The 27972-nt window shown below is 43.4% G+C and overlaps 1 protein-coding gene across 5 annotated transcripts in view; it reads left to right on the forward strand.

Moving 5' to 3' along the window:
• The window catches only part of POU2AF1 (POU class 2 homeobox associating factor 1), a 77008-nt gene that overhangs the window by 31412 nt on the left and 17624 nt on the right, over positions 1–27972 (forward strand). The window contains exon 1 of one of the 5 annotated variants that reach the window (XM_045556635.1): positions 21188–21516. The exons of the other annotated variants lie outside the window; for them this stretch is intronic. Coding sequence (XP_045412591.1) covers positions 21342–21516 — 175 coding nt within the window. The 5' untranslated portion in view covers positions 21188–21341. Of the gene's footprint in view, positions 1–21187; positions 21517–27972 lie in introns of those variants that run through there. 5 annotated transcript variants of the gene reach the window in all.

The raw sequence follows: 27972 nt of genomic DNA on the forward strand, positions 1-27972 counted from the left end.
TCAGGTATTTTGTAGAAGGTCCCTCGGTTTGGGTTTGTCTGGTATTTTCTGATGAGATTAGACTGGAGCTATGAGTTTTTAGGAAGAATACTATAGGTGTGAAGTAGCCTTCTCACTACAGCCTACCGAGGATGTATCATGTTGTGCTATCAATATGACTTGTCGCTAGTGACATTAACTTTGGTCACTTGGTTGATGTAGCATCTGCTGGCTTTCTCCACTATAAAACTACTTTTTACATTTATATGCTCTATGTGTTAGAAGCTAGTCACTAACCAGCCCACACTAAAGGTGAAGGAAGTTAAACTCTACCTCTTGGAGGAAGGGTTCTTTTCTTTTGAGATTTCTTCACTGATATGTCCTGTCTTTGTGCATAAGGCTTTAGGGATCACAACAGTATTTCCCCTTGAAGTGATATTAAAGCTATGCTCTGCTAAAATTCATATATCTAATGTGTGTACAGTGCCTTGTTTAGAAAGTCTTTCATCATTTAACATGAGCTTTTATGAGAGAGAGAAAGAGAGGGAGAAAGATTGATTTTCATTCAGAGGGTTCTGAAGTTCTTGTTACTTGTAAATTAACTCCATACGGCAGATGAAATGACTTTTCCTCAGTTTACTGCAGTTTTAGCAATTGGTTCTTGTATTTTAAGGTAAGTGACTCAATAGTCATTCAATTCACACAACTGTGGAATCATAGAATATTGGGCTTGGGCAGCTTTCAGAATCATTTAGTCCAGTCTCCTCACTTTACAGATGAGAAAATTGTGACCCAAAGAGGAGGCATGGCTTTCTGAGGCTGCTCAGCCGGTGAGACAGAGCCTGGGCCTCTGCTGTCCAGGGCTCCTTTCCTGTAACTCCTCCATCTGCATCCCCAGCAAAGGAGGGAATTTATACCATCTCCCCTCGCCACACCCTCCCTCCATCCCAGCTCCTTCTAGGGCTTCCCATTCCTTTCTGTAGATCAGGGATAAGGGCGATATTTAGGGCATAATTAGGATTAAGGGAAATGTAGTTTGCAAACACCCTCATGCCCTACACAACTCACATCTGCCACCCTGGGGGCAGGAGGACCCCTCACCCTCCAGCCACTCCCCCGCATCCCATCCCACCAACCCCAGCTGTGGCCTGGAAGTCTCATTCCCCTTCTAGCCAGGCTCTGCTCCTGGATGGGGATACTGTAGTTTGAAAGTGGAAGCTCTCTGTTAAATTTGGAGTGCACGCTCAGAAACTGCTGTCCCAGGTACAATGAGAGAAATTCCCGTAAAAGACTGAGCCAGCAAAAGTGATGAAAGGACTCAGCAAAGAGGTCTTACCTTTTCCAGATGCAGTGAGACTCCAAGCTGGCATTTGGGAGAAAAAACTGGAAAAACATAACCCCTTCCCCCTTCCACCCACTTCAGCTGGGGCTAGAAAGCAAAGAGGTGAACATCTGGCTGAATTTGCCCTGGTCGTGAGATATGTCATTTCTGCCGGTGAAAGGATTTTTCACGTTGACCATTTTGACAGCCTTGGCCGCAGCTAGGGAACCCACAAGAAGCAGAGCCAAAGGTGACACGAACCTCCAAGGACGTGGCTACGGGTGTAGCAGCAAGGGCATGTCCTGTAAAGGGCTTCCCCAGTCTGGGCAACCCACTTGGTGACGTGAGTAAAGATGATTTTTGGCTGCCTCAGTTTCCCTCCCCTGGGTGTGCCTCATCCACACATCCCTCTGGGTCTAGGATCTTCAGTGTTCACACCCTTCCCTGCATTACAACATCTCAGGAAAGCTGAGGAACTCCTTCATGCCAGCATGTACATCACTGGCTCCACTTGGAGGTGTTAGACCTTTACAGGGACTGTTGCTTTTAAAGACGGATAAACACTGAGACGTGCTTCTCAGCCTTGGCCATGCATCAACATCCCTTGAGGTATATTTATAAAATACGCAAGCCTGGGCCCCACTCAAACTTGCTAATGTCAAAAAAGCTCCACAGGTGAATCTCATTCACAGTCAGGGCTGAAAACCATCCCTAGTTTAAGTGAGAGGATCTCTCTGTGTGATTCCCAGACCAGCCGTAGCAGCGTCACCTGGGAACTTAGAAATGCAAATTGTTAGGCCTGAATGAGAAACTCTGGGGGTGGGGCCTGGCAATATGTGTTTCATTAAGTACCTCACGTGATTCTGATGGATGCTAAAATTTGAAAACCATTGCTTTGAGCTAAAAGACCAAGGTCACAGTGGGACATTTGGGTCAAGACCACAAGTGAGGGTGATGGGCAAGGCGGAGGTGGAAGATAAGGTCCTGGCGGGGGAAGTAAATGATCTTATTTAAGATGAATGGCACTGAATTAGAGACCATGGAACTCCTGTGCATAGTATTTCTTTAATTGTGAATTTTATCTCAAAAACAGTGATCCCAAAACACTCACTTGAAGCACGGTGTCTCTATGGCCTGGAAGCATCATAAATAGGAAAGGTTTCCGAAAATTTGGCTGGAATGTGCTGACATTTAAATTCTATTCAACTAGCACTTTTCTTGGTACTGGGCTGCACTGATGAACAAGGACACTGTGGCTGTAACCTCAGGATCTAGGAGGGTGAAACAAGTCAGAAGACCCCTAATGAAGAGGAGACATAGAGTGCTGCACGAGCATTTAGCAGTTGGCTTGGTCTTATTTCTTGGACTCTGGTTAAGTCCTCCCTGAGTAAGTGATATTTAGTCTGAAAACCGAAGGTTGAACAGGAATCAGCCAGGTGAAGGGATGCAGGAGAGGGAAGGAAGTGGAGGGGAGAAGAACATTTGAGACAGAGACAAGAGCTTGTGTGAAGGCTTAGAGTAGAGTGAGAGCCTGGTATGGAAGTTTTAAGAACTGCAAACGGAATATGCTGGATCCTAGAAAGTATAGGGGAAGGTGATGATAGGGGAGGAGATTAGGAAGGCAGCAAGTCCAGATCCCGGAGGGCCTAGGAAGTTAGATGAAGGATTTGGACTAAGGCCTAAGGGCAGTTGGAAGCCACTAAAGGATTAAAAGCAGTGGAAGAAGATGACAGATTTGCATGAAAAATAATTCTCTTGGCTGCATTTTGGAAAGTGGATTGGAGGAGGAATTGTGGATATTGGGAGACAGTTAGGAGATGGGTGTCATACAGATTAAATTTACGAATGTTTGCTTAGGGAAAATATGAAATGAACTAAGAAACTGGGAGGTTAAAATATGTGCTTCATCTCATGTTCTTTTTCAGCCCTGGTTTTGTGTCTTTGGATGAAATAGATCTATGACAGCTCTCTTTAGAGCGTGTATGTACTTGACATATGGAGTACCTAGCCAGTGGTGTGAGTAAATCAACAAACACTAATTGAACATCTGCTGCATGCAAACCACCATATAAAACACAGTGCTGGACACCATGGGGGATTCTAGGAGGGCTTGGTCCTTGCCCACAAAAAACTAACAACTGAATGATGGAAATAAACAAGATCACTTAAATGGTCATCAAAGATTCCATGTGCTAATTATCAAAAAGTAAGAATGGAATCATAAACACCCTAAAAGAAGGGTTAGAAATGGTTTCATGGAAGTGCAGGTCTTGGGCAAGGCTTTGAAGGATGCTGGGCAGTGGGTGGACCTGCATACATGGGAGTACACGGCAGGCAGGGAGTAGTGTTAGCGGTGGGCATTGTGGTGGCATCCAAATCTGGGGTCTCATTTGTCTTAATTTTCAGGGAAAGTTGACTGAACCTCAGACCTAATAGAAATGCACACTGGTTTTGGCAAACAATAAGAGAGAAGTGAATGATCCCATCATAACTAGTGGTCACTTTGCTGTCACACCTGGTGGAACAGGCATGTGGGTGGACCTGGCTGGAAAGGCATGTGGGCCGACTTGGAAGAGGCCAGGGAGCAGAGGGGCCTGAGGAACTGCCTTGGGGGCATGCAGTGGGCCTTCCATCACTCAGGCTGGTTACCCGAGAAACCAAGGTGGTTGGTTTCTAGAACATTACCTAGTGCCAAGGCAGTTTAGAAATTACATATAACAGAAGGCGCTATTCTAAAAGTCCATCCCCAGAAGCCCCTTAGTGTGGAGACAATCTGCTCTTATGCTGGAGTTTGGCTGTTCTGAAGTGTACACTGGCTCAAGTCTCAGGTACAAGTTGCTACTTTATGGCCACCTGTCACCACCACAGGCAGGGGCTGGGAAGAAGGTTGAAGGGCATGGGGACTGAAACTGTGTCCTGTGACAGCAGGTCATATCTGGGCTGAGCCTCAGAGAGGCAGGCCTGTTTCTGGGCAGCTTCTGGGAGATACCTGCACCGGCCAGTGGACCAGGCTGAGGGGCCATGCAAGGAGATGGAGGTGATGCCGGGAGCTTGTCTCAAAGTCTGGCTGGAAGACATTAGTCTGCAGGGAGAGCTCACAGGGGCATGGCGTAGGGCAGAGCATCTCTGCGTGTGTTCTCTGAAGATGCTTGTGGGGTTGCTGGGACTGAGGGTGGGAAAGCCTCGGAGTGGGGATACCCCAAAGACAGCCCATGGAGCCCACCTGCTCCCTTTGCACTGAAGTTGGACCTCTTCTATCTGTTTTATATTTTGGGGAACTGCTTAATAACTCATTTGAAAAAAGAAGGATGCTGATGATAGAAACCAATGGAAAATCTTTGCCAATCGAATGGCCTTTTCACAACACACTCCTTTGGTCCTTGCTAACGGTCTTGAAGGCATGTCCCTGAAATAGGGAAGGTCCCCAGCTCCGTGACTCCCACAGGGGTGACAGTGCTGAGCCAACGACCTGCTTGGTGTGTACAGACCAGGCAAGGCTCTGCTGGGGTCGTGGAGGGCAGGGATGGGGAGCAGGCGCCAGTGAGCTGCCAGCAGGAGGAAGAACAATGGGCCAGTGTGAGTGCTGCCCGAGGGGCCCTGCGAAGGTGACAGTCCACCGGGCCTGCGAAGGCGTGTTTGTCCAGGCAGGAAGCCACATGGGACCCAGAGCCAGCCTCCCCTGGCACAGCTCCTGACCGCACCTGCAGCAGAACCCCTGGGCACCTCGAGGATGGAGGAGCTGTTGCCGGACGCCCAAGCCCAGCCCACCTGGCCCAGGCCGATTTCTTCCTTATTCCCTGGCTGCGGTTGAGGACTGTCCTCTCAGCTCCAGGAACGATTCTCCACTGTACTCAGGCCACTCACCTTCTCCCGTAGTCACCTTGTGGACTCGCTGTCTGAGAGCCAGGTTCCCTGAACCAGGCGGACTAAGTTCTACTGAAACAACTTCTGAGGGAGAAAGGCCTGGTGGACAGGACACTTCACAGGTTCTCTATCTATATAGGCAGAATGAATGATTTTATGAGCGTCTAGGGCTTTTCTGCTGTAGTAAGACTGTTGGGCTAACAAAGGTATAACCACATCTTGCTGGGTGGGAGTAGTTTTATCGCAGGATGATGCCTTTCTGGTGTCAGTCACTCGGGGACAAGGTCTGTCTCTCAGACCAGGCACAGGGCTGGGCACGTGTGTGAGGAGGATGTCAGGGTGGGCCCATGTGGAGATAAACAATAGAAATGAGGAGGCTGTGGAGGGGGCCAGACACCTGGCATTCATTTTAATGCCAGGTATGGAAAAGGCAGCACCTTCGAGCCATAGGAATAAGCAAGTTCAGAAAGCTGGACTTTGTCAGCGTGACTTTGTCCCGTCCTCATGCCTGGTGTGCCCTGGGCTCGTTCCAGTGTAGTGTCTCTTGCTCAGTGTTTAGTAACACCATGGCCAGCATTTACTGGGCATCTGCTATTGCTAGGCTTTGTGGTAGGTCTCTTCATGCAGTATTGGAGTGGATCCTCCCAGCAGCCTGCTGAGAAATTATTCTATCTGTATTTCCCAGATGGTGAAATTGAGACACAGAGGGTCTTTGCTCAAGGTTAAGCAGTTTGACGTGGTAGAGCTGAGATTTGAACCCAGGTCTATCTGATTCCAGAGATCAAATTTTTAACTGCTTTTTGATATAGGGTCTTAGAGACAGTACCTGCCTGTTTCGACTGTGCTGTTATTCTGAGGAGGGTTCAAGTTCATATTTATGTGAAGCTCCTCACAGGGTGGCGGAGCTCCCAGAGTTGCAGCATGAGGTGGAGCCTGGGGACAGGTGATGTCACTTGGTCAGTCCTCCTTCCCTCCTGGAGTGTCTCCCTCTCCTTCCCATGCCAGGCCTTAGACACTCAGGTTTTGCTTTAGTAACTGGGGAGCTTTCCCTTGTGGCTTCTCTCTGCAACCTCTTCCCAGCCACGCCCCAAAGCTAGGAGTGGCCAAGGAGGAAATTCTCTTAGGATCCTGATGGTGCCTCCTGCATTTAGGACTAAAATGGAAGATTTCCAACTCTCCAGTTCTCTGGGTAGCCAGCATCCTGGAGACCCGCACTCAGCTACCGCCTGGTCTCAGCATGTGCTTCTCAGGGAGCCATGGCGACTGTGCTCCACAGTCAGCTGCCACTGCTGCCCAGGGCTGTGGGGGGCTGCACAGGAGCAGGTATTCCAGCGCCTGCCATTCACTCTGGTTGATCCAATCGCCCAAGCTGACATCACAGCCTCTGATAGGTGGGAGCATATGGCTGCCTAGATTATATTATGTGACTCATTGTTATTTATAAACTGTGCTTTAGCAATCTGGTTCCTCAAGCCACAATGATAACAGGAGAGTTCCACGATAAGAGGGGACTTGGAGGAGGCCTTGGGAAGATCCCAACAACATCAGCCCATAGCGACACCTCTCCTAGCAATCTCTGTACTCGTTGTTGGTATGTATGTTTATGAGTCTAGGTGACTATATGGTATAATCTATCTTCACTTTTGCATATTCTCATACCTCTCTGTGGTCCAGGCAGTGCCACGGGACTGCCCTTGGGGCTTAGGCTCAAGCCTATCCATGGGACTGTAATAATAATATTACCTCCTTTATATGCTTACTACTGCCAGGCACGATTGTACTGTTTTACATACATTAAATAATCTAATCCTTACAAGAATTTTATAATATACGTGCCTGGAGGAGATGAGGTTGGTGGAGGGAGGATGACACCCAGGCACTTGACTCAAGGGTCTGGGCTCTCAACTAAGCTATACCACCACTGCGCAGGCTGGAATGCCGATTCTCCCAAAAGCTCAGTGCCAAGCAGTGAAGGATGAAAGAGCCAGGTGAGGCCTTGCTTCCTGGGAAAGATGTCTTAGGTGTTACAGAGGGACAACCAGATGAGAGAGTGGTTCTCAGCGGCGATCCCTGGACCAGCAACGTCAGCATTACCTGGGAACTTGTTAGAAATGCAAATTCTCCAGGCCCAACCTGGACCTACCAAATCTGAAACTAGGGGAAGGGTTCTAACGTATGATGAAGTTTGAAAATCACCAGAAAGGGGAGTAAGGGTCTAAGCCCATGTCTGCCCTTGCCTAGCTAGGTGACCACGTGCAGGTAATTTCATTTCTCTGATCCTGCTTTCTTCATCTTAAAAACGAAGGGCTCATTCTAGATTCATGTGACTGATTCTGAGACTACAAAGACACAACGCCTTCAAAAGGGTACACAATGACAGCCAGCAGGCTTGGGATCATCTGTGGTTACCACTCTAGGTTCAACCCTAGTTAATTCTTTCTGGAACAATCATTAGAAAGATTCTCTCTCTACCTCCCCTTTCTCCTAACTCCAACACGTCTCTGTACTTTTGCCAAAGCCACTTTTAAAAGAAGCATGACTCTGACCCTGTGTTCCTCAGTTATAAACCTTCAATGGCTCCCTATTGTCCATGCTTTCCAGACAGAGCATAATGAAGGGCCAGGCTGCTTGTGATCCTTGGAAATGTCAGAGGCCTCAGACACAGCTCTGCTTATAACACACAGGCCTGTAGGGCCGCGGAGAGGAAGAAATCCTGGCCAGCAGAGGTTCTAGGTTCTACAGAACCTGAATCTAGTGGCTGAAAAAAGAAAAGAAAGGCTTTTGCAAATTTGGCAAAACTCTGCACTTCCTTGGTGCTCACGTGACATTTTCCCCAGACAGACCCAGTTAAATTTCCGGCTTTTATTTCAAAATCTACAAAAAAGTTGGAACAACAGAAAATGGGTATGTTGGCTCAAGACCCAAGACTCATGACAGCACAAATTGAGTCTATTGTGACAACTAGGGCCACTATACTCATTAATCAGTATCCTGAATGGGGTCCCCAGACTTGGCAACTGCAGGTAACCTACATGGACTGGGAAACTTGCTCTCCAACTTCAGGTGTGGCTACTGATGTCTACGTGGTTGTCTCCCCTGAAAAAGAGTAAAGGATCAGTTATCAATTAATCAATGAGACTTTATCGAGCACATACTCTACTACTATCATTGTGTCAAAGTTTCTGGTTACAAAAGAAACCTGAGATGCTTCCCTAAGGAACTCACACTTCTTTGTACCGGGAGAGGTAGTCTGCCAAGGTTTCTGCAATACAGGGCTTGGCATCATTTTATAAATTGGGCGATCCAAACTCCATCTGAGGAGGGTCTGAGCCTACTTAGCAATCTGTCTGGAGTCTGTGCATCTGTCTGTGAAGTCCACCTCACTGGTGTGAAATGGTTGCCTTGTTTCAGGGACATAAGTGGTCTGAGTTGCATCCTAGGCTGCCCAGGTGGGACTGGAAACCTTTAAAGAAGGAAGGAGAGCAAGGATATTCAGAGTCCTATTACACTCCTAGCTTCTGGGCTCAGCCACCTTGTGAAAACCCTCCAGAAACATCCATGGCAGAGGAGAAAGCCAGCCAGACCCTTAGTCCCCACTTCTCACAATTCAACTGACCTTGGGCCTCTCTGAGCTCAGTTTCTATTTTGTCACTGTGGGAGCAGTGGCTGGTGCTCAACTGATGTTTGTTGAACTTGTTGAATGTAGAATATCTGGGTTTGATACTATTGATGGTTTTATCTGTACCTCTTGTTTTGAGAAATCCTTTTCTGAATGCGCCGAAGATGTTTATTTGGAGACACATTTTCTGATCCACTGCTTTCCTTGTCCTGATGGGAAGATACTTACCTGGCTGCCTCTAACTCTACTTCTCCCCGTCCATTAGAATGGAAACTCTAAGAAGTCAGGGGCCTTACTTTCCTCGTTCACTTCTATGTCCTCAGTGCCAAATACAGACTTGGTGACAGTAGGATGATATTCAACAAATATTTGCTGAATGGATGAATAAATGAATGAATGAATGATCAACTATCTGGGACTTAATTCTCTCTCTCTCTCTCTCTCTCTCTCTCTCTCTCTCTCTCGTGTGTGTGTGTGTGTGTGTGTGTGTGTAGCAGGTAGTGTGATGTGGTGTTTAAGAGCTGTGGAGTCAGATTGCCTGGGTTAGATCCCTTTTCCTTATGAACTGCATGCTTTAGCCAAGTTTCTTAACTTCATTGTGTCTGTTTCTTCATATGTAAAATGAAGTTAATACTTCAAAGCATTGTTGTGAGGATTATATGAACTAATACGTGCAAAGTATTTAGGACAGTTCCTAGTGTATAGTAAGTGCACCGGCTTTGTGAGCTGGAAGATACACATGCGGCTCCTGGAGTTATTTTATCTTCATCTTGTTCCCTCCACTATTTTTTTAGGGCGTGATTGTGTCTATTTGTGGGACACATTAAGTAAGCGAGATCTTTTTTTTTTTTTTTAAGTCCTCATGCCAATCAATTTATATTTATTGTGTGCCTCTTACATTTACTACCTCTTTTTTTTTTTTAATTTTCTCCCATAGAGAGTGGTAGAGATAGTGGCTCAAGTCAAAAGCTTTGGTTTTTGTTATTAATGAATATAACAGGAACAACAGTGTTGGCTACCATTTACGGAGTCTTTTCTATGTGCTGGGCATTGTGCACTCTGGTGGCTGAGGAATTGCTTGGACCAGGAGGTCATGGATACCCAAGTATTGATTGAATGTCAGTATCTGACTTTGTCTTTGGTTCACTGAGGCCAGGCTTAGCTTACTTTATTCATTCATCTCACTTTCGTGTTAACTGTGGCCAACAAACACCTAATGTAGAGTTACTGCTTACTTAGATTAACTGCTCTATTTTTGGAGACAGATTTTTTTTTTCCCCCTTTGGACCTTCAAGATGTCTAAAATTTTGAGTTGTCAATATCTCTTTCTCACCCTTTTCCTCTTTTTATTCTTTCTCCACTTACATTCTATTTCTATCTCCTTTTCACCTTCTCCATCCTTCCTTCCTTCCTTCCTGCCTTCCTGCATTTATTCAAGCTGCTTTCCCACCAAATTAGAGAAGTGGTGGTTCAAAAACAGCAGCACAGCTGCCAGCCCTACAGCTCCACCTGTGACGGGAAGCTGCCCAGGAGCCCGGCACCCATGCAAATAGACTTGTCTTCACATGTTGGAGCCTTTTCCTTTTTGTAGTAAACTATATACCTTTGATTCATAAGGAAATGGACTTTGGCTTTATTGTAATTCCTATTTCCATAGTGTTTGGGCACAAATCATGAAATACACCTGGTGAAAATGCTGAGTCACTGGAGGGCTTGGTGTTTCAGGAAGAGGAAGAGGAAGAGGTTCCTTTGTTGCATATTCAGAAGGAACGATGATTGACAAGCAACACCTTGATCACTAGACAGACTCCTTTCACTTTACTCCTTTGAACCTTTAGCTTAAGGGGAACAGGGCATTGATCAGTAGCTGGTCAGGCCAACTGCATTGCTGGTGTCTGTTTTTTGCTGGGGCTCTGGCCACTTGGGGGTCTTTTAATGCTACCCAGAGAAGCAGTGAGTCTGAGAGGTTTGAGTCCTGGACAGGCAGAGTGAGTGCCAGGCCATAGGGTTACTAGGTCACCATTCCTAGGGGGAACTACAGGCATGGGATTGTCTCTAGGTGCAGAGTGTTCACGGTGCCAAGCTCCCTCCTGTGTGTGGGAAATGATGGTTACGCGTTTAGTCAGACAAAGAATGTTCCACGCTACACTTAAGCTGGAGGCTTTTGGTTTTCTTTGTAATCAGGGTGTTCCAGGGGCATTCCAATGAAGACTCCAAAGGGGACAGGTAGAAAAGGGGATCTTGAGAAAAAAGGAAGAACTTGTTTTTGTTGCCTAGGTTAGTGCTTTGTAAGTCCCAGAGCAATATTGCCTGAAAAGTTTATTTAAAAAAGCAAATACACAGAGTCACGGACCACTCCAGACCTACTGAGTCAGGTTCTTTGGGGGTGGGGCCCAGTGAATGTTCTTTATAATAAGTATCACATGTAATTTAGATGGAAACCATTCTCTAGGAATTCTTTTGGGACTTTCAATTGTAAAAAACAAAACCAAACAAAACAAGAATCTAGTTTTTCACACTAGCAATAACTCACTTGAGCACAGGGACTGCGTTTTCCTTACTTTGATATCCCTGGTACATAGCACAATTCCCAGCACAGAGTTTGTGCTCAATAAGCATTTGTAGAAGTGTCATGAAAGACATTTCTCAAAGTGGGCATTGACTGTGCAGGAAATTGGGGAAAATGCTGTTGGTAGCAAATCTATCAAATAAAGCCTATTGTTCAGTGTGTGGTGCCAAGTAGTAATGGTCAAGCAAAAAAAAAAAAAAAACTTCCTTGGAAAGACCACCTGGTGAGTAGAATGGTAGCCTGGAGACATTTTCTTTTGCAAAGACTATTTTCCAAAACTCCATGGTAATAAAAGCATCAAAGGTAACAAACTATCAGGCTTTCTTGATTATTTTCCAAGATCATTTATGGTAGTCTTGGGCCATAGATAATAATTAAGGCCACCTGGTCCTTGGTTTTTTCAACTGAAAAATGGGGCATGGACAGTTGCCAGCTGCCTGTGTTGATGGGAGGTTGTCAGGGTGACCAGAGGCCATCTGTCTAGCACCAGAGGGTGTTCAGGAATGGCCATAAAGAGAGTTGGGCAACTTCTAGCCTGCCATGGAGGCCAGCCTGTCACATACAATAAAACCTGGCTTATGAACTCTGGTACCCATTCAGGCACCATTTGGGTTGATGCAATCTTTATTTGATGTGATTTCCTTTTCATTGTGCCTAGTCATAATATCTAATAATTTATGGTGCAATAAAACTGGAAATTCCAACCACTAGGGCCATTCCAAGATAAGGACCTGTCACACAGCTGTCAGCCATGTTTGCAGATGGTGGCTGGGAACTTGAGAGTATGAGATGTGGTCTGAGTCTTGCCACTTCTTCAGCAAGGGTAGCAGAACTTGCTGTTCTTTTGGGAAAGTAGAAATTAGCAGAGCTTGAAGGGCTCCCTAGTATGCATGAATTTTGAGAACCAAAACATGAAAGGGAATTCAGTTATGTAGTCTCTTGATCTTAATGAAACAATAAATTAGTGTATGTAGAAAATTCTATACCAGGCTATTGCATTTAATCATTGCAACAATTATTATTTTTATTTCAATTTGGAAGAGGAGGAAACTAAAGGTAGGAGAGTTTAAACAACTTACCCAAGGCCACACTGCTAGCAGTGCAGCAGGATTCTAACCAGGCTCTCTTCACTATGCCCTGCTGCCTCTCCCAGTGAGAAATTATGCAGAAGAATAAAATGATATACATTTGCCAGAGAAAGGAGAAATGGGCTTAGCTGACTCTGTATGTAAAGGAAAGGTGGGGGCCTGTAGGCAGCAATGCACTTTTTACCTGTGGATTACACATTTTACCTTGGAGCCCCTTATTATTCTAGCTGGACTTAAGCAATTGATCTTTAATATATTTAAAAATTCAGTATCATAGTATCTCTCTATAATAAACAGTGCTTCTTAACCTTGGGACTGTCATGAACTCTATGAACTGTCTCCCAAAGAAAATACGTATATACACACAGGATTCACGGGCGCCCTTTAAAATCACCCTGGTCTTCCCCTCCATTCCCACCTCTAAGGTCAAGAAATCCTTCCCTATAGATCTCACTTTACAAATTGCTCTGAATTTCTGAGCCACAGACAATCTTCATAGTCTAGAGGTGGTTAAACCTGTGGGCTGTCAATTTTTCTGTGTTAGTCTCTACATATCTGCATTGATGACAAATCATTTACTGAAAGTTCATATGAATTTTCTGTCTGTCCAACACCAAACATATGGCTGTATGATGCCAACAATTTCTGATTTGTTTGTTGCTGTATCCCTAAAGCCTAGAATAGTATTTGGCACAATTACATGATGTAACTAATGTTTCGTTTTTTATGTTTAACATATGTGTTTCCTAAAATTGTGTGTCAAAATGTTTGGAAATTACTCACATAAATGCAATAGGACAACTTGTTCTTAAAGAGAATTTGCCTGTAATTTCTCCATTATGTATAATATCACTGTAGATTTTTGGCTTATAAAACTTTATCAAGCTAAGGAAGTTTCCTTCTAGACCTAATTTTCCAAGAGTTATTTTTATTAAACCCACAATGTTTAATAAAATGTTGGACTTTATCAAATATTTAACACATTGACTGCCACACTAGAAAAAAAATTTTCTCTGGGACCATGGTGTTTTATGAAAACAAAAGGATCCTTTCTAACTTGTTATTTTTTATTGTTTTCTGTGTGTGAGTTATAGGCAATGTAATCCACGTTTTTAGAATTAAATTGTCAACATTAATTGTAATAATAAGGACATCAACAAGATTTTCATGAACCAATTTCAGGGTTTTGCTTCATGAGGCCCTGGGCTCAAAATGAGCTTGAGTTAAATGTAACTCACATGGCAGTCAATGTGTTAAACATTGATTTCATAATTTTTTCCTACAGTTTATAAATGTGGTGAATTGGTAGGTTTTCTAAGAATAAACTATCTTTGCATTCCTGGGATAAATCTTACATATTATGATATTATTATTATATCATGTTGTATTATTCCTTAATATACTACTTAATTCAGAAAACTAATATTTAAAATTTTTGTATCTATGTTCACAAATGAAATAGCCTATAATTTTCTTGTATTGACCTTATGTAGTTTTAGAATCAAGATTGCATCAGAGGCCGGGGGCGGTGGCTCACGCCTGTAATCCTAGCACTCTGGGAGGCTGAGATAGGTGGATCACTTGAGCTCAGGAGTTCGAGACCAGCCTGAGCAAGAGCGAGACCCCGTCTCTACTAAAAATAGAAAGAAATTATCTGGCCAACTAAAAAATATATATAGAAAAAATTAGCGGGGCATGGTGGCGCATGCCTGTAGTCCCAGCTACTCTGGAGGCTGAGGCAGTAGGATCGCTTAAGCCCAGGAGTTTGAGGTTGCTGTGAGCTAGGCTGATGCCACGGCACTCACTCTAGACAGGGCAACAGAGCGAGACTCTGTCTCAAAAAAAAAAAAAAAAGAAAAAGAAAAAGATTGCATCAGTCTTTTATTTACAAACTTCCTGTGATCTTTTTTCACTATAGCAACATATTATTGGATCTTTTAAAAAATTTAAGATCAATTTAGGAATTGGCACCTTCTAATTGATGATTTTAATCTTTTTATATTCATTATATTTCCTGTACTATTAGAACTTATGCTGTCATCTTATTTCTATTTTTCATTCACTGTATTTTTTTTTATTTCAGCTTATTATAGGGGTACAAAAGCTCAGGTTATATATATTGCCCATGTCCCGCCCATCCCCCTGAGTCGGAGCCTCAAGCGTGTCCATTCCCCAGACAGTGCGCCTGGCACTCACCATGTAGTCATACCTCCATCCCCTTTCCCCACCCCCCACCTCCCCAAGTCAGCACCTTCAAGCATGACCATTCCCCAGAGGGTGTACAATGCACTCATCATGTAGGCATACACCCATCCCCTCCCCCCCATTCACTGTATTTTTTAATACCCCCTTCCTGTTTTCCATAGAAAGACCCAATTTTCTTCAGATAGTTTAAAAATTAAACATCTTATTTACGTTTTTATAGTAAGAACAAAAGTAACTGTTGCCCTTTACCTCAGATCCACACTTATGTTTATTTCCCCCTATTTCTTAAATTTATTGATGGCTATAAACAAAAACATTAGTGCATTTTAATTTCCCTTTGGTCTCCTCTAGGGCCACATACTACAAGATGAAATAGAAAATAATATGAATGGTATTCTCGGAACTTGTACAATCATGTTGGTATTTTTTAGACATTTTGTTTTGGGTTGTCATGGATGAGCTTTCTCTTTTTTCCAGATTTAAGAAAATTCTTATAATAAACTTTACCCAGGTATTTGATCACTCTTTGCTCTGATATTTCTGGCAACATCCTCCTGGGTAACCTTTTTCATTTGAATGCTTCCTCCGAGAGCAAGTTTAATGTGAGGACTTGTAGGTCTGAAGATATTTTTGTTATGCTACAATATTTGAACGACAATTTGGCTGGATTTAAAATTATAGGTTCATTTTTTTTATTCAATACTTTAAAATATTTCTTCATTGTCTGTTTGCATCTAGTTTTGCCATGGAGAAATATCCTGGCAATTTGATTTTTGCTCCTTAGTTGTTAATGTATTTCTTTTCTCAGTAAGCTTTTAGAATTTCCTCTTTGTATTAGTTGTTTTAAAATTTCATTATAATGTATCCAAATGTTGGTTTTATCTTACCTTTATTGTCCATGAGCCCTTTCAATCAGAGATTTTTGAACTTTTAAAAAAAATTTTAGGTTTTATCTTTATCATATCTTTAATACACGGATAAGACAAGAATAACTGCTAATACCATTGCTGTTTGTCATGGTACTGGCCAATACTATAAGGAAAGGAAAGAAATAAGAGGTGCAAGAATTGGAAAGGAAAAAGTAAAATTGCCATTGCTTTCAGAAGAGATGACCGTTTACCTAGAAAGACCATCATAATCAATAGAGAAACTATTAGAGTGAATAAAGGAGTTCAGCAAAGTTGCTAGAAATAAGAGAAATGCACAAATATTAGAATTTTTCTGTAGGATCCATAACTGACTAAAAAATATTATAAAAAATAAGACGCCATTCACAATGTCAATAGAAACTATAACATAATTGAGAAGTTATCTGAGAATATACTAGACTTTCATTGGGAAAATTTTAAAACTCTGATAATAAAGAACATGGAATATGATCTGAAGAGATGGAGAGCTAGCCCATGCTTACTTAGCTGGACAAAATTAATCTTATAATGATATCAATCCATCTTAAAGTAATTATAAATTCAATAAAAGCCAATCGAAATTCCAGCTCGACTTTTTTTGGAGGAACTCGATAAACTTATTTGAAAATTTTGAGATGTACTACAACAAATAATAATGAAAACTAAAGTTCAAGAGATCATGAGATCACTAAAATTAAAATAGACAGGTCCATGTATATATATTAAGCATTTCTATTTAAAAATAGGACACTATGAATAAAGTTAGCAGATGACAGAGTAGAAGAAGAAATTTATATTGAGTGAAATTAAACTGATAATATCTATAATTCTACATCTAGAATATACAAAGAACTACTGCTCATCAGTAAGAAAAAAGGGCAACCCCAGTAGTGAAGTTGGCAAGGAAATGAACAGGCATTTTAGAGAAGAGAAACTCCACAAGGTAACATGCATATGAAGAGATGTTTAAATTTATTAGTACTAGTACTGTAAAATAAACCACAATGAACTATCACTACATATACTAGATTGGCAAAAATTAGACAGCTGGATAAAGCCAAGTTTGGTGGTAAAATGGAAATGTGTGAAGCCTCATGAACTTCTGGTGGAAGTCTTGAACAGCAATCTGGTTATATTTGGTCAAATTAAATATATGCATAATCTTTGACCCAGTAATTTTCTACTTTTGGACATATAATTTCAAGGAAATTTTCACATGCCTCTGTAAAAGGATGCATTTATAAGAATACATTCTTTTAACATTTATAAGGATGCATTTATAAGAACGCATTCTTATAACATTTATAAGAATATTCACTGGTGCTTTGTTTGTGGAGGAGGAAATTGGAGACAATCGGGTTAAGTAAAATGCAGTGTTTGAACACCATAGAATACTTTGCAGATGGTAGAAGTAACATGGGGAATGTCTACAGAGCAATGTGGATAGATCTTACAACACTGTGCTGACTTAAAAAAATAAGAAGCAGCATGATCATTGAACTGTCTCAAAAATCATGACGAGGTGAATCTAAAACTCTCACATCTAGTTTCTTTGGTGCTACTGGAAATAGTATGGTCCGTGTCCATTTTTAACTGGATTGAGGTAAATAACAATGTCACTGCGTTTTACATAATGAAATAACGGATCTGGTGATACAGCTAGCAGCCGTTACAAAGAAGACACAAATACTACCGTAATAGGATTTCTTAAACATTGAATAAGCTGGATTTTAGAGGGGTCTGTATGCTCACTAATACAAGGTCAAAAAATAATGAATTATCTTCTTCATGAAGACAGGGAAGGTAAATGGGGAGGCAATGGCTTATTATGCTAAAAGCTCTTAAAATGGAGGCATTAAATAAACTTAAAAATTAAATGATGAAAAACCTGTTCTAAAGTTTTTAGATATGGGTTCCTTAGCAAAAGAAATAAATAGCTTGCTGCCTGCTCTTTGGTATAACATAATAAATATGATAATTATTTTATGGAACAACTTAAATTATTTTAGATAAATTGCTTTGAATGATTGCATTTGTTTCCATTTTTAAATATGTAAAAGTCATAAAAACATAAATCTACTTTTTCCTCTTAACCTGATGAAATGAACAAAAATTAAATAAATACTTGAGAAATTTCAAAAAAAAAACAGAAGCAGGGTGAGTTCTATAATACAACATTACCTGCATGAATGAAAAATGTATACATGCAAAACAATACATATTTTGTAAGAACAGGTACAAATGTCTACAAAGAAAAGGATCAGTTTACATCAACCAGTGAAAATAATCGCCTTGATTGGAATGATGGTGGTGTGAAGGGGGTGAGAAGGGATAGGAAAAAGAATAGGCATGGAAAAGAGGGGGACGTGGATGAATGAATAAATGAATTATTGAACAAATGAATGAGAAAGGGGCCTTTCATGGATAAATGATGGTGAAGTGCCATGGATCAAGAAGATGATTAAAGTCCAGATGAAAAGAAAAATTAAAAGCCTAGCAGATGGCACATAATGAACATTTCATAAATATTTGTTAAATGAAGGAAGAAATGAAGTCTGTGGTGAATCTTTTCGCAAGGCTAAAATTCCTTTTGCAATATGAATCAGTGCTCTTTAACTAATTATTTTAGAAGTTTTGATTTTGGAATATCAAATTCTTTATAAATGTGAGTGCATCTGTATTTGGAGACATCTGGGCCATGTCAATAGAATTTTTTTCTTTTCTTCCACTTCTTGAGATACTGCATGAATGTGGCCACCTCTTCTGAACTATGTCATGCAGTTTGACTTTTGATTCTGAGTCACAGAAAAGGTTTTCCTCGCAAATATTTGCTGTTTTTTTTTTTTTTTTTTTTTTTTGAGATAGAGTCTTACTCTGTTGCCCAGGCTAGAGTGCTGTGGCGTCAGCCTTGCTCACAGCAACCTCAAACTCCTGGGCTCAGGCAATCCTCCTGCCTCAGCCTCCCGAGTAGCGGGGACTACAGGCATGTGCCACCATGCCCGGCTAATTTTTCTATATATATTTTTAGCTGTCCGTATACTTTCTTTCTATGTTTAGTAGAGACAGGGTCTCGCTCTTGCTCAGGCTAGTCTCAAACTCCTGAGCTCAAACCATCCGCCCGCCTTGGCCTCCCAGAGTGCTAGGATTACAGGTGTGAGCCACCACACCAGGCCAGTATTTGCTGTTTTGATCAAGTTTAGTTCCAAAACGCCTGCCAGTATGTGGTCATTGATATGCAGGGTCTTTGTTGGAAGCGCTGGGCTGGAATCTGCCTCGCAAGCTTTGAGGCCATCAGAGGTAGTAGGGTTTGTCACTGGCCATGACGATGGGCTTGCTCACTGTACAGGATCTGATTTGTCAGAGCACCTCTAGGTTTTTCCTCTTCTTCCCCTCCTTCCAGAGGACAGGGATTTATCCCAGGTGATATAAGCTTCTATTGATTAGCTCCAGGTTTTAATGATAGTGACCCTACTAATATATCACTACTAATAAACATGGTTGATATTTGGCTTTCACTGATTTCAACTTAATGAATATCAATTAGTGTAATTATTGAGGGCTCCAGCCCTTGTCAGATGAACTTGGGTCTGACACTCAGCCTATCATCTGATAGCTTGGTGACATTAGGCAAATTAAATTTCCCAATCATTTGTTTGTTTCTCTGAACAATATAGATAGTTTCCTCACAGCGGTGTGGTGGTGACTAGATTAGATAATGTGTTTAAGGCTTAACATGGAGCCTGGTGCACTGTAAGCAGTTATTATTATTACTTTATGGGAATCATTACACTAGTCCTGTGGGGAGAAACAGAGAAGAATAAGCAAAAGTTCTTGATTTCACAGACTTGGAGAGAGTAAGGCAGGTAACCAAAATACAGAGTGATGTGAGACAGGGCCTGCGGAGTCACGTATCCTCCTAAGAACCTGTGAGACATTCAGAGAACTGCTTCTTCATTTCATAAACAAGGAAACTGAGACTAGAAGAGTTATGTCACTTATGTAAGGGGACACAGTGAGTGAGTATCATAGCTTTGATGGAAATCCTGTGTCCTGAGCCTGAGCCAGGCCTGAGGAATGTGCCACTGTGTCCAGTGGAAGCTTCTCAGTGAGGCCCAAGGACCTGTGGTGCTGCTCCCCGCCAGGCCGGGCTGTGGTGCTGCCACCACACCACGGGGCCTGTCACTGCCCTGAAATTCAGAGGCTTTGGGTGAGAGCTCAGAACCAGGAGACGGCGGCCTCCTCTGTCTTGTGAGTGAGCTGTCTATGTGGACAACACTTCTCCTCAAGACCTTCCCTCAAACCAATAACCTATTGGAGATAGTAATTCATAACTTCATCAAATGAGTTTTTCTTGGGGGTGAGAATGCTCCAGCTCCTGTGTGTGTGAGGCACCAGAGAGACAAACGAAACCTTCTTGAGAAGCCTACGGAGTCAGGCAACAATTTACTGTCATGTAATGAACAGGCCAAGGGCTCCAAGAGCTGAGAAAAGAGGGACAAGTATTTTCTGGGCTAGGAGGTTTGGTGGGTCAGAACATGTTTTCATCAACAAAGGTGCAATTTGAGCTGGATCTTGAAAAACGGAGAAGTGATTTTCAGGTGGGGAAGTTGGGAGAGGAACCCAGCAAGAGAAGCCGGCAAGGTCAAGGGCAGGGAATTGCACAGACGTTCAGTGATGCTCAGAAGGCCCTGGGGAGCAGGGGCAGGAGGGCAGTGGGCAAAGAGCTGGAAAGGAAGGCAAGGGCTAGATCGTGGGGGCTTTTCCTGCCTCCAGCTCTGTGGCCGAAGGGAGAAGGTGAAAGCTTTTAAGCTGGACAATAGCATGATCAGATCTGGAGCATGCAACGTTGCGCTGAGGCAATACGGAAGGCAAAACAGCAAGGCCCCAGACCTGCCCTGGGTGGCCCTAGCCAAGTGGTCTTGCCCCTAAACTGAACCGTCCCTGGGGCCTGAGCTTGTGGATGTCAGATGCACAGCGGTGGGGGCTTCCAAACTGGGAAGGAGCCTGTAGCTTAACACCCCCCACACTGCCAGGTGGTGACCCCCATGACTTTTACTTTGAGAAGCTTCCTGTTGTGAGGTGGCTGGGCGCTAGCAGAGAGGCCGTGCTCGCACTGTGCCCGCAAGGCCCTCCTTGAGTGATGCGCTCCTGTTAAAGAGCACGGCCCCTTCTCTTTTTCTCCCCGGGTGAGCTGGCCTCTTTTGCCAGGGGCACATCAACCATCAAAACCAGCGTCCCCATATTTAAGCATGATTAAGGCTTGCCGTTTGGGTGGTGGCTGGGGGCAAGGGGAGGGACTGTTGTGTTTCAAAATGAAATAAACAGAAAAGCAATATTAAAAGAACGAGGAGGTTGTTTAGTGAGGCTTGAAGAGGCGACAGGTGTTTCCTCTGTGTTGAGAACCAGTGACCCCTGGGATTCGCAGTTCCCGCTGAGCGGGGCCCATGGCGGGCTGAGTCCTGCCAATGTCCTGGTGGTGTGGAGGCCTGAATGGGCGCAGCAGAGGGGCTCTGGGGCTCCTCATTGGTGTGGGGAGGTCCAGGGCTTGACATGGGCCCCGCACAGCTGGTCCCCACATATGCCTTCGTGCCCGCACACACAGCACGTCCTGCTGCGAGGCCGGGTGTCCGTGGCCATGGCTGCCTGTGCTGCATTGTTGTTTGGTCCCAGCTGGCTGGCTCTGTGCACGAAGCGCCTCGCAGCTGGTGGCCCTCTGCGGCGCGCGTAGTGGGGTGACAGGCGGCCTCGCTGAAGAAACGCGCCCGGGTGGCTGCGGTGGGAGGATGTGATGACGCGCCCCACGCAGCGGGAACTCGGGCCTTTAAAAAGCCCAGGAAACAGCCTCAGCACAAGCGGTGGCTCCACTGGAGGAAAGCACACCCCAAAGCACATTAAAGAAGCCAAACTGTCTGCTTCAAAGAGAAAAGGCAACATCCTGTCACAGGCCATGCTCTGGCAGAAACGTAAGTGGTTTGGCTGCGTGCTGTCGGAGCCGAGGTCGCACGGGCAGGGCCCGGGAGATGGCGCTTGGCCCCGGAGCGGGGCCGGCGGCGCTGGGCGCGGGGACGGGGCGTGGGTTCCAGGCCCGCGGAGGGGGCGGGGGGGGGGAGCCCGCCCGAGAAACCAGCCTGTCCGCGTGATGCTGATTTTCCAGGCGGGAGGGGAACGAACTAGTGTTCCAAGGTGGGACAGCTCATAGCAGCTCCGCTCCTGTGCATGAATCACCGTGGTGAAGAAAGGGCAGCTTATGATTCACAGAGCAAAAGCCAGATGAGATAGGGCTTTGGGGTGGGAGGGGAAGCTGCGCCGTTCTGTACCCGAGGGGCTTTATTTTTGTAAGCAGCTACTGGTTAGCCTGTGCTTGGCTTCCATGGGCCTGTGTCTAGCGGGGTGACTTAGCTTTCGGCCAGAGCCGTGATTTGTTTCCGTGGATGCATCGGGACAAGGCGGAGACCTGGTTTGGGGGAGCGTGTCTTCGCCCGCTTCGCCGTCTCGCCCGTTGTCATTGTCTTTCCCATTCTGTGGCAAGGCCTGTGCGTCCCACTGCGAGGGGGCAGCGGGTTTATATTTGACCTTGATTTTTCTCCGTGGAGTTGGGTGGAACGACTGTGAACTTTATTTTCCTTCATGTGGGCTGAACAGAGACCGTATTACTAATTGAAATCCTACAGAGATTATTTACAATGTTCCTTTCACGAGGTAAACAAAGTCAACTCAGTGGCCTCATGAGAGTTGAACTTAACTGGGCCTCAGTTCTGTACTTCCTCAAGCGAGAAGTATTACCAAAAAATTGCTCTTTCTTTTAGAGGTTTGTAGTTCTTTAAAATGCCTTTTGATTAATTCAGGTACACCCTACCTCAAGCTAGCTTAATATAAGAGAGTCTCGATTTACTGAAAAAGATAAATTAGGAAGTATTCTTATTTTACAAAAAGATATTCTACAAAAAGATATTCTGTTGGATCCCTTAAAGTTCTGAAAGCATAACTTCATTGATTTAAAATGTGACTTACAGTCACTTTATCACTATTTCATCGTTTCCTTTATTTCTTATGTAAATTCTCTGCAATTGAGTTTGTTAGTGTGTAATACAGAAGAGTGATTTCCAAATTTCTTCTATTATGGAAGTCCCATGATTGTTTGATATCAATAGATGCATTTAAAAAAATAAAAAGAAATGAATTTTAATTTGGGTTTGAGAGTTACGGACTCCTTCCAAGATAGTTAGGAATGTTCTAGCACGGGTGGCATGCAACTCCTTCCAGGTGGCGGATGGAGCCATGGCAGCCAACTCCGCTGTGCGTGCTATGTGGGTGAGGGCAGGTGGGAATTAATTTCTTTACCGGGAGCTCCTAAATATCCATATGCCCTTTCACTTAGAGATGGACCATTTAGGTTTTGTGTGAGTCCCTGAAGGGAGTTTTGCCTCAGCTCCTACCTTTTATGAGCAAATCACTGTCCTTTTTTCCAATTCTTAGGTTTCTTAGATGTAAAATGGGAGTAAAAAATAATTCCCATCCCACAGATCTACCCTTAGTAAGTAAGGTGCCGCCAAAATGGCATTCATTGCTCCAGTTCTGCATCAGCATCTGAGATACGGTTGCTTCTCAGCATGCACAAGCTGCCGTATTCTCCCCTCTTGGTTATGCACTACATTTTTTTCTTCTTTGATGCCTCCTAAGTGTTGAACAGTCTTTGTTAAAGAGGATGCTGGAGGGCATGCTTTCTGCTCACACCCTGGAGACCAGCCAGGTGCAGCAAAGCTCTGTCATAAGGGAGACCACCTTGTAAGCTCATCAGTGAATAACTGGGGTGAATGTTTCCACATGTTCATAGGAACACAAATAAAAATTTTCTTTCATTGTCCTTTGGAGCCTTAAGGGAAATTAGGAGAGGCGCTCTGGGCACTGGACCCATCCCCTTACCCTGGACCTAAGTATGTAGGACTGAGAGCACCTGGGTGACTAAGCCCTGTGGGAAAACTAGTAAAAACAGGGCAACATCAACAACCCACTTAGAATCACCCAGTGGAAGGGCAGGGTTTGAAATCAGATACCAAGAGTGCTGAAAAGGCACTTTCTTTTTTCAGAAAACACCCTCGAGGCATGAGCTGAAATGACTGTACTATGGGGTTCTGGAAAGGGTTAAGAAAACATTCACTTTGTGAATGTTGCCTCCTCCCTACCTGGCCCATGCCCCTCATTTGTGGACTATATGTGAACATGGGCTTTTGGTTAAAATGAGAGAATAGCGTGACAAAATTCAGAACTGCTGGCACAGAAGTGGATATCTTCAGCCCTAATCAAGGATTTGAGATTTTCTTGATGGGCCAATTGGATAAACAAATCACTCCAGCTGCAGAATCTCTCCCTGATTCTGCACTTGGTCCTGTGGTAGATGGAAGACTTAACCTCCACCCCAACTATTACAGTAACTGCGGTAGAACCAGCGTGAGCACTGGAGCAAGACAGGCCTGGTTTGAAAGTTGGCTCTGCCACTTAGTTACTTCATCTTTTCTCACTCTTAAAAATCTGGAAAATGGGGATTCTAATGCTTGCCTCACAAGGTTTCTGTGAGAATTAACTAAAGAATGTAGGTAAGGTGATATCAAGTTTCCTGACAAGCAGTAGTAGAGGTCAGTTAGTACCATCCCTCCTGGACACCTCCTGTCATCATCCATCTTGAGTGATCAGGGTTATGCCAAATTCCCTCGTGTACATCCTTTTCCACACTTTGATTAAAATATTTGTAAATCCACGATCAAAATAGTCTTGGTTGATAGAATATTGCAAAGTTTTACAAGGGCCTAAAACAGGGGTCTGTGAACTCTGGCCCATGTGCCAAATCAGACCTGCTGCCTGCTTTTGTAAATAAAGTTTTATTGAAACACAGCCATGTCTGTTCATTTATGTATCGTCTAGGGCTGCTTTTGCCGTAATGGCAAGAGTCAAGTGGTTGTGACAGACACTGTATGGCACAAAAAGCCTGAAATGTTTACTGTCTGGCCCATTATAGAAAATGTTTGCCAACCTCTGGCCTAAGATGATTTGGCTGCTTATTTAGGCATTCATTTCTTCAGATTACTCAGTATCCTGGGGTCACACAATGCCAACACCAATGGTAGATAAACCTGGCAGCCAATTCATTAAATAATTTGTACAACGTCCAAAATTGATTTGATTGAACTTATTCCTTAAAACCAATGAAACTGTATAATAAAATCAATATTGTTTGAATAAATTGGACACTTGTTTTTTATTGTTGCTGTTTCTATTAGGGAAAGATCTACATGATAACGAAAGGTAGGCTTGACTGATTTGCTTTAAATTGGCTGGTTGTCTTGGACTAGGCTTTGTTGTGTCTTTACTATAGTGCTCAAAGAAACATCTTAGGAACAGGAAATAGTTATCAAATTATCATGACATGGACATGCCTTTGCTTTTAGACAGCTTGACCGGAGCAGAGGTTTAGCAAATGGATACATTAGGGTCTCACAATTCTCATTGACACAAAATTCTGCTCTTAGCATTTACTCTAGGGTTCCACTAAATAGCCAACATTTTTTAGGGCAGTTAAAGATAAGGAAAATGTGTAATATGTATTTAATTTTTGGAACTCTATCTCCTGCATACATTCAGGCCCATTTATAACAAGAAATAATTTAGGTCCGTGGGCAACCTCTAATATTTCTATTTTGTGTTTCGACCTTTGCTTATTTAATGAGCCTAATAAGTGCCTTTCTTTCTTAGCAAGTTTATCCATTGATTCAGTAGTACTTGCTGTTAAGGACAAGCAGAATCCCAAAGAGAGACAGAAATTTACATATACCTTTTAGAGGTGAAGTGAGGGGCACACGTCTACCAAGCACACAGATTAATTGGTAAAAGAGCAGATGATTTTCATGGTGGATGATTTACTTCCTTCTCCCTATATTTACTAAAGAAAAATGCCAAATTTGTTCCCCTCTACACCCAAAAAGTTACTGAGTCAGACATTCTGAAAGCTGTCTCCCAATTCACATGTGCAAATCTGTTCTTTTGTAAGGAACAAAAAAGAACTGAGGTTGTCTACACTTTTCATTAAATGTGTGGACATTCAATTTTATAAGAAGTCCTGTAAATGTTTGCTTTTAACTTTCCCATTACAAAGTAAGTGCATCAGGTTTTCCCCCCTGCTTTGACATCTTTCTGAAGTAGTTTATTTTTCCACTAAATGAAGTTGTCCACCAATTTCTCATTCTAAGCCAACCAAACCAAAGTTGGCTGATTTGTTGTGATCATTAAAATTTTACCTTTATGAAAAACCCAGCAACACTCTAGTTTTCTAATTTTTGTAGAACAACTGCTTGATAAGAGTGGGCCTGCCTGGGATGGAGAGGCCTTCTTTGAAACCTTCTTGTCCTGGTTGTGTGATGATGTGGACAAAGCATTGTCCTTGCAGGCAGGAGTCACGGAGTCTAGTCTCCAATCTACAGATAATCAGGTGTGCGGCCTTCGGCAAGCCACCTAACCACTTTGGGTCTCAAATGTTCAAGTTGTGAAATGGAACTTGCCTTTTCCTGGATAAGGGCAAGGAGACCGAACTTGATTGAGGTTCTTTTCCAGCTCTATTTACTGAGTTTTCCAGAGTACTTATAAAAAATAAATGTTTTCAACCATGAGTCCTTAATTTAATAGAAGAGATTCTTGCATCTGCTTAGAGCAGTGTTTTTCAACCTTGGCTATACACTGAAATACTCTGGAGAGATTTAAGAAACACTGATGCCTGGGTGCCAGTCCAGACCTTCTGCTTAAATTGCCCTGGGCATGGGGGTTTTCATATGCTTCCCAAGCTATTTTAATATGCAGTCAAGGTTGAGAACCGCTGACCTAGAGGTTGAAATTGATGGCTTCCAATATACCTTTGGACATTACTGCAAGAACATAGCACATGTACTCAAATCCTTTTAATAGTGATAAATAAGAGCTATGGGGTATTGAGAACTTATTTGGTGCCATGGAGTATATCAAATACTCTGTTGGCTCACTTCAGATTACATTGCCTTGCTAATGAAGAGATCTGAAATAACATAGATTTAAATAAGACAGTGGGGTACGTTTTCTCATATAAAAGAAGTACATATTAAGCCGTGAAGGATCGTATGGAGTTGCCACAGTGCCAACAATGTCCCAGGCTCCTTCTGTCTTTCTAGTCTGCTGTCCTTGGCCTGTGGCTTTTGTCCTCAAGATTTCTTCATAGCTGTTACTGTAATTCCAGCCATCACATCTGTGGTCTTCATCACATCTTCAGACAACGAAGAAGAAAAGAGAAGGTCCTGCCTCACTATCACTGCCCCTTCCCCCCAGTATTCAACTTCTGCTGACATCTAATGGCCACCCCTACCCACAGAGGAGACAACCATCATTGTTTAGCTGGGCACATTGCCACCCTCCACAATGCAGGGGTGGTTAGAAGGGAAGGGGAAGGCAGATGTTGGGTGTGGCAACTGCTGGTCTTTGCCATGCTTTGAATATATCATCTCATTTAATCCTCATAAAAGCTCCAAGAGGTAGGTTCTGTTCAAGATCCATTTTGTAGATGAGGAAACAAACTTAAAAATTAGGTTAGTAACTTACCCATTCGGTGAAATTCATCTGAACAGACCCCAAGTATTGAGCTGCTAAACTGTCCTGTCTCTCTACCACGGTGCCTGTCACCCTCACAGGGCTTAGGAGGTGCTCTTGGTAAAAGCACAGGCCTTCCACGTCAGGTAAGGGACCAATGGCAAAATGAAGTGCACCAGCCCCCAGATGGCTGTTCAGACCTTGAGAACTTATTTTTGATGTATTTAATTCGTGCTTCAGCTTACTTGTTGAAGAAAATAAGTTCTTTGTTGGCTGCTGTGCTTCTTCCACTGGTCCCGTTGCAGACATCTGAGCTACAATGGAAGGCTCAAAAACGGACCTAGAGTCTGCTCCCGAATAACCCAGCCTGTCTGTTTTCTGGGCAGCTATAACAGACAGTCCTGTGTGGCAGCCTTTGCTGGGAGCCAAGGCTTCTGCCTCTTGAACATTTCTTCCATTCTGAACTTTCTAGACCTTGGAAAAGTCAGGCTATCCCTTCACATCTTTGTGTGTGTGTGTGTGTGTGTGTGTGTGTGTGTGTAGGTGGGGTGTGGAGAGCAAGACATACAGAGGAGGGTTTTATCCTGAGTTACAGAGTGACATTTCTATTCTTTCTTTGCCTCCAGTAATTTAAAGCTTAGCTTCTGGGGCAGGTGGATCTGAGTTTGAGTCTTAGATTTATGCCTCACTGGTTGTGCAATGCCGGCAAGTCCTTTGCCTCTTTCTGCTGCTCTATCCTTATGTATACACACCAACGATGTGGTTCTTTCCTCATGGGGTTGTGGAAGGGGTTTTACTACTGTGCTTGGCATTAAGTA

Source organism: Lemur catta, chromosome 7 (genome assembly GCF_020740605.2).
Source record: "Lemur catta isolate mLemCat1 chromosome 7, mLemCat1.pri, whole genome shotgun sequence".
NCBI lineage: Eukaryota > Metazoa > Chordata > Mammalia > Primates > Lemuridae > Lemur > Lemur catta.